Raw genomic sequence first — 7,023 nt, forward strand, 5'->3', positions numbered from 1 at the left:
GCACCATCCATCTTATGGTCCAGTAGCTAGAAATTCTTGTAGTCCTAATGAACAGTAGCATCAAATATGCACCGTAGCCATAACGAACTTCCTTTCTTTTTAAGGTCATGAGTGTGGGTTGATCCACTATGGACTCTCCCTCAAGGGGACCAGACCAAATTACCTTGGTGAGTTCCATTTTCTGAACCTAAAATCTTTATATGGTCACCCTTGACCAGCAGTAAATGCCACAGCTGAGACCTTGGAAGAACTTCACGTGGTGCATTATCAGACCCCAAATAAATGTTTAATATAGTTTCCACAATCCTATGTATTTTTGAAGGAGATATGGAAACAATCTTTGAAGCTAGTGTTGCGTAATCCAGCACTGCCTCGCAAAGGTGTCGATTGGGACATCAGGTCCCTGCTCGACAACGGGGAAACAGCTGCACTCATTCTCCTGGACCTCTCAGCAGCCTTCGACATCGTATTCCACCGCACACTAACACATCGCCCCAGCAACACCGGATTCCAAGGGAAGGCCCTGGAGTGGATCATCTCATTCCTCGCCGGAAGAGCCCAGAGAGTCCGCCTCCCCCGTTCCGATCCGCGGCCACCGAAGTCATCTTCGGCGTTCCGCAAGGATCCTCGCTCAGCCCCACCCTCTTCAACATCTAAATGAGCCCCCTTGCAGCCATCGCACGCCAACACAACCTAACCATCATCTCCTACGCTGACGACACCCAGCTGATCCTCTCCCTCACCAGCGACCCGCCACCGCCAGAGCCAGCCTCCAGGAAGGGATGAAGGCCGTCGCGGAATGGATGACGCTCAGCCGTCTGAAACTAAACTCAGACAAGATGAAAGTCATCATCCTGGGTCCATCTCCATCTGCCTGGGACGACTCCTGGTGGCCCCCTGCCCTGGGCACCGCCCCCAAGCCAACGGACCATGCTCGCACCTGGGCTTCATCCTGGACTCCGCCCTCACGATGACCAAGCAAGTCAACGCCGTCTCGTCATCCTGTTTCAACACCCTGCGCATGCTCCGAAAGATCTTCAGGTGGATCCCCACCGAAACCAGTAAGACGGTCACCCAAGCCCTTGTCACTAGCCGACTGGACTACGGTAACACCCTCTATGCTGGAACCACAGCCAAACTCCAGAAAAGACTCCAGCGCATACAGAACGCTTCCGCACGACTCATCCTGGACATCCCCCGTCACAGCCACATCTCGGCCCATCTGAAAGACCTGCACTGGCTCCCCGTCAGCAAGAGGATCACGTTCAGACTCCTCACCCACGCACACAAGGCTCTCCACGACATAGGCCCCAAATACCTCAACAGCCGCCTCGCATTCTACACACCCTCTCGCCAGCTCCGATCCGCCAGCCTCGCCCTCGCCACCATCCCACGAATTCGCAGAACCACCGCCAGAGGAAGATCCTTCTCCTACCTGGCAGCCAAGACATGGAACTCCCTCCCCACACACCTACGGCTGACCCAGGATCATCTCTCCTTCAGGAAACAACTCAAGACCTGGCTGTTCGAGCAGTTGCGACTCCCCATCCCCCCAGCGCCTTGAGACCCTTGTGGGTGAGTAGCGCGCTCTACAAATTTGCTGATTGAAACTAAAGGCTGATAGTAAAAAGAGAGACTAGAAATGTCATTAAATAATCATTTTGTGCTAAAGAAATAGATATCATAAAGGGTATAAAAGTGAGTTTAACAAAAACTACAATAGTTTTGAAATGTTGCAATGATATTGAAATTAATGGAGTAACAGAACTATTATTTCACACTCAGATGGGATATGTGCTTGCTTGTGAGAATGGATGTGGCGCGGTTCACACATTCTACAAAATTAATCAGTGCATAAACAGTATCAGAAGAGAGTCGTCTAGTCAGCCAGGGCATGGAGAGAAACCTTGTTATATAACAAAGAACTGAAATAAGGAAAACATTGGAAGCGAATGACAAAGGGAAGCAGAAGACAGATGTGCAGGTGGCTATTATTCACCTTTGTGAAAGTCAAATAAATAAATAAATAAATAAATAAATAAATGTATTACAAATAAAAAGGGATTCCATGCGATGAGGAAGTGAAACAGAGTTACACGAAAGGGAGTGATGGGAGAGTTTCACCATCGAAAGAATGAAACTTCTCAAAACCAAAAGGGCTGGGAGTGACAAAGGAGGGAACACTTACTATCTTTCATCTTTTAAAAAACAAGCACAACAAATGTAACACACACAATTGGAGGTATTTATTACATTTATCTAACCTAAGGTCCAAATCCCTGGTGAATTCTAGCCTGTGCTTTTTTACTTCATCTGCAAGCGTGGTGGGGAACCCGAAGAGGTTGTGTGGCGCGGGGCGCACTCTTTAATTACACCCAAATGATAGGAGAGGGAATGGCCGCATCCTCCTTGAGGATGAGCTCCCAGAAAGAAGGATGTATTCTTACATGAGTTAAATATTGTGACAGTGGCAGCTTGATCTCACCATTTAGAAAGTAAAGTAGTTGCTCTATCTTGCGTTTATAAATTTCGGCAACCCAATAAGCCCCCGCTGCTGGTAGGAATGACCACTCTGAAACGAGATCCCATAGACCGGCCTCCTTTGATGATAAAAATATTACCCAGACTTGCACAACTGGCGAACACAGTTACTGCTGCTTTGTCTTGAAGACCATTCCATCCCTAGTGCATCCCTGAACGTTAAAAAGATCTCGTCAGGGAAATGAGAACGACAGGTTTGGGGGAATGAGATATACGATAATAAAACATGGTTGTCACCTGAATTTTGGACTGACCTGAACCAGAAAGGAGCTGACCTAAACCAGAAAGGATAAAGCATTTACAGCAAAATAACTCTTAGTCAGATTCAAGAGGAGCCTCTCTGATCTAGAGAACCAGACAGTCTTCTAGAGCTCTTTCTTTGCTGATGAATGAGCTCATAAGCACTCATTCGCATTTTGCCAAGAAAGATACAAAACAAATAAACCAGTGATTGACATTTGCTCTGTCCAATCACACACTGCTTCATATCAGGCACTTTCAGAGGGCACACTCTGTCATGGACACAGTCAATTCACATTTTCCTCAGTCATGATACAGATGTAATCACACCTTCATTCTATCCGAAATCTCAGTCTGCAGGGCCACCTGGTCTGTAATAAGTAACCCTTGGTTTACAGGTCTGTCTCGGGACGAATAACAATGTAGTTGGCGGTCAAGTGTGTTGGACTACCGTAAGTGTACCAATCCCTAAAAGTCAGGTCCGTATCCTAGCAGCAACCGTCGGGAACTTCAAAGAGTTTTTCCACAAAATAATGATTCTTCACTAGTTCATAACTCTGGTCACATTTACATGAAATCCCGTAGCCCATCAGCAGCGCACAAGTCCTAAAAAAAGAAGTGGGGGGACTCACCTAGTGTGGTAGTATTCAAGTGACATCATGGCGTGCGACATTATGGCAATCGACATCACGGCACACAACATCACGGCGCACAACATCACAGCGCACGACATCACACATGGCATCACAGGAGTTGACATCATAGAAAATGACATCATAAGCCACGACTTAACAGGAAGTAGCATCACAAGAAGTGATATGAGATCCAAAGCCCTCACATATATGTTTAGCAGGTCTATCATGTGTAAGCTTGAGCGCATTGCAAGTACAATAGCACAGTGAGCTATGGAAGATGATATGTGACTTCTACACCTAGCAATGCCCCAGTTTTATGTAAAACATCCTGTACATTCATTTACACACTTATATACTTTATAGTACATGTAATATGCACATGTTGATGTAAAGCGCTCTGACACCCTGCATTGGAATGAGTAGGGCTATAGAAGAAAAAAATACTGGTACTTAAATTATTTCAACGCCTTCTCAGGGGAAGTTAGCTCTATATAAATGCAATTGGCTTTGTGTAAATACTGGGAAAGACCAACACATCTGATATTCTCACAGTGTATGTATATCTCCTAAACAGGGACTGAACATAGTGAAAAGCTCCCACTCTTAAGTATGTGTGAAGCGCTAACAAGGTGTGAGCCTTTGTTTCCCCTCTGCTTCATTTGCATCAGGTGTGAGGTTCCTGACTGCTCTCAGCCAAGAGACTCGAACAAAAGGAAGCCTGATGACCCCTCAAATTCGGCTTTTGTAATGGGCGCAGCAGGAGTTTTGAAATAAGAAAGTCCCATCCCCGCCTGCATGTTGTTGCTTATTGCAAATGGAAAGCAGACAAAGTACAGGAGCTGCTGAAAGTGTACGGTATTTGGCAATTGCACTGGGACGAGTTCAGCACATAATTCAGTGGGGCCCAAATTCTTGGCAGAGTGGACGGCGTTCACCCTGTGAAAAAAGTGGGTTGACGCTGTCCACCTGCGACTCGTGCCCTACACATCAGGAATTTTTGTAACAAGGAGAGGGAGGTAAGGCTTGCATGAGGTTTTTTAAACAATTTTTACGGAGTTTTATATAGCGCAAACTTGACCCAAAGATATCCTGTATCAGAGCACTTTACATGAGCACCAGTTGTGTTACGTGAGAACACATTCATTTTTGTTAGGTACAAGGAAATTACAAGAATTTTCCAGAATCAGAGGATGTTACGCGTCCTTGCCAAGACTCGGGCAGTCCACCTCAAATTTGAGGTGGACTGCCCTAGCCGTTAGGCCATTTACTCTCCCCATTGAGAGTTGAAAGCCTAATTTATATGATATGATGTAAGATCAATGTAGTGAGAGCGTGACAATACAAGATACTAAAGGTGCTTCTGAAGAGTTCGACCATTAAGGATACTGGAAGGGAGAGAGGCAGGGGCACAATCAATTACTGATCACAAATTTGTATAATCTTTTTTAAATTAGATTTTTGGGGAGCATAGGCAATGTAATAAAGCGGGCATAATTCAATGTTTCATCGGGCAACATTTGTATAAAGCTAATATACGTAGGAGAATCCTAGTGTAATATTTCATGTCCTCCATTGTGTTCACCAATATAATGGAAATGGGGGAAACCAATATTTAGATGAAGCTAGTTGATGATTTTGTTTTCAGGGCCAACTTAAACTACTTTGCGTGAGTAATTTACACTGGGTTATGCATATACTGGATTACATTCTACTGGAGTGGTATTTAAAGGAGTCTTTAGTGAGTTTTATATAAAAGTGTTGATTCTGTGATAAGCCCTTCGTATCTATACTGTGTGTCATCATGATTAGAATAGGAGCATTCAGTCACTAGAGGTGGTTCACCAGTGACAGTTGGCAGAGATGGGAAGATCAGGGTTGAGCGCAGTGTGGGTGCCTGATGCTGGCGTGACTTTTGTTTATTTCTTATTTTAATGCTACCATTTCAAGACATGACATATTTATTCTGAAAAAGGACTTACAGAGAACCAACCAGTCTCCAGCTTTTATATTTCCATGTAGTCCTTACATTCAAGACCATTGGCTTACTCGCCAGTGGCTGCAGGTCTCCTCAGCAGTTTGTAGTACACAGTAACTATCAAGAGACTCAGGAGTGAAGGAGAGAAAGAGCATGAATAAATCCCACCAGAGCAGTGTCCCCAGACATCCCATCAGAAATGATCACTCATCTAACATGCTGCCCCAGCATGAACGCTGGGCGCCAACTCTGGGCTGATAATGTATTGATGGGAACACCCAGGCAGGGAATTAGATGAGAGAGATTTCAAAGTTGGGAGCTGAGATCTATAGTCTTGTTCATTGCACAGGTTCACCCACAGGCACCCTGCTGTCCTCGTCCTCAGGAATGTGGTTGTGAACCTTTTGTATGGAAGTACACAGAGGGTGATACTGATGATAACAGTCACATGCATTGGAGATAGTATATGCTACATCAAACAATGATCCTAGCACTATCCTCACCAACACAATATCTATGAACAACTGTCCATTCTATGAGGAATTGCTTATGGTTGCAAAGAGATGGAGCATAACTATGTGCCTATGAATGAATGCTGCAGCAAGAAGCAGGATGTTAGAGGCAGTGATCTAGGACCTCAGTCCCTCCCTTCTATATCATACTAGTACCTACCTCTACACGCCTATTGTGTCTACTTGCTGAGGTTTCCAGCGGTGAGCAATAGGAGTGTCCATTACTCTCATGATCACAGAAATCCAGTAAATAAATATTTTTATGTGTTATTTAATGTGAAGTTTTGTTTTCTATAATATTATCTTGTTATTCAACAAAGTTCCCTTCTTCCTTTTTTTATTGATCTGAGGATATGCAGTGGAACAAAGTGAGGATAAATCGCTGATGTTGGCATTTAAATAGGTAGAGCAGTGTGCAAGCACAGTAGCTGACTGTTTTGTAAAGTTATGTTCTCTCGCTCTATTTCAGGAGAAAATAACAAGCAGTGATAGCAACAAAAGTCAAGACCCTGTGCAAACAGAAGCCACCAGTCAATAAAGACGTACACAGAAGTCACGAAAGTAAGATGGAGCATGTGAGCTCCTCTAACCACTGGCAGCTGCCTCGGAATAGGGGTGGTTGGCAGGGGTATAAGGGATGAAAAAAATAAAAATGAAACTTACCTTTTTCTTCGCCGCACATCTCTCCTCAGTCTTCTTTGCTGCACTGGAAGCACCCAGGCTCCCGGACTCCTTGCTGCTCATGCAGTGTCACGATTGGTGATTGGTGCCTGTTTGGCCACTCAGGCAGTACCTGGGAGGCTGGACATGTACTCCACTGGGCTATGCAACACAGCTCAGTGGAGTACATGCCAAGTGCGCATGCCGGTTTGGTCAGCCCCAGAGGGCCGACCAAGCCGGCATGCGCACTTAGGGAGAGAGTGCAAACCACTCCTGCTCCCTCTGACACAGGAAGCCCAGCCCGCCCCGGGAAACGGCCACTACAACGAGGCCGTTTCAACTAAAACCATAACCACGCATGCATTACAACGCATGCGTGGTTACAACGACAGCCTTTACCACGCATACTTTTACTACGAAGTACGTAGTAAAGGCATGTGTGGTAAAGGGTACAAATAAA

General features: G+C 45.2%; 1 protein-coding gene across 1 annotated transcript in view; it reads right to left on the bottom strand.

Moving 5' to 3' along the window:
* LOC144821651 (uncharacterized) overlaps positions 1–6,700 on the bottom strand; it is a 57,651-nt gene extending 50,951 nt beyond the window's left edge. Inside the window, exon 1 of the mRNA XM_078678885.1 lies at positions 6,567–6,700. Coding sequence (XP_078535011.1) covers positions 6,567–6,647 — 81 coding nt within the window. The 5' untranslated portion in view covers positions 6,648–6,700. The remainder of the gene's footprint in view (positions 1–6,566) is intronic.
* Between the last annotated feature and the right edge of the window lie 323 nt (positions 6,701–7,023).

This window comes from Lissotriton helveticus, chromosome 1_1 (genome assembly GCF_964261635.1).
Source record: "Lissotriton helveticus chromosome 1_1, aLisHel1.1, whole genome shotgun sequence".
In the NCBI taxonomy this organism is placed as follows: domain Eukaryota; kingdom Metazoa; phylum Chordata; class Amphibia; order Caudata; family Salamandridae; genus Lissotriton; species Lissotriton helveticus.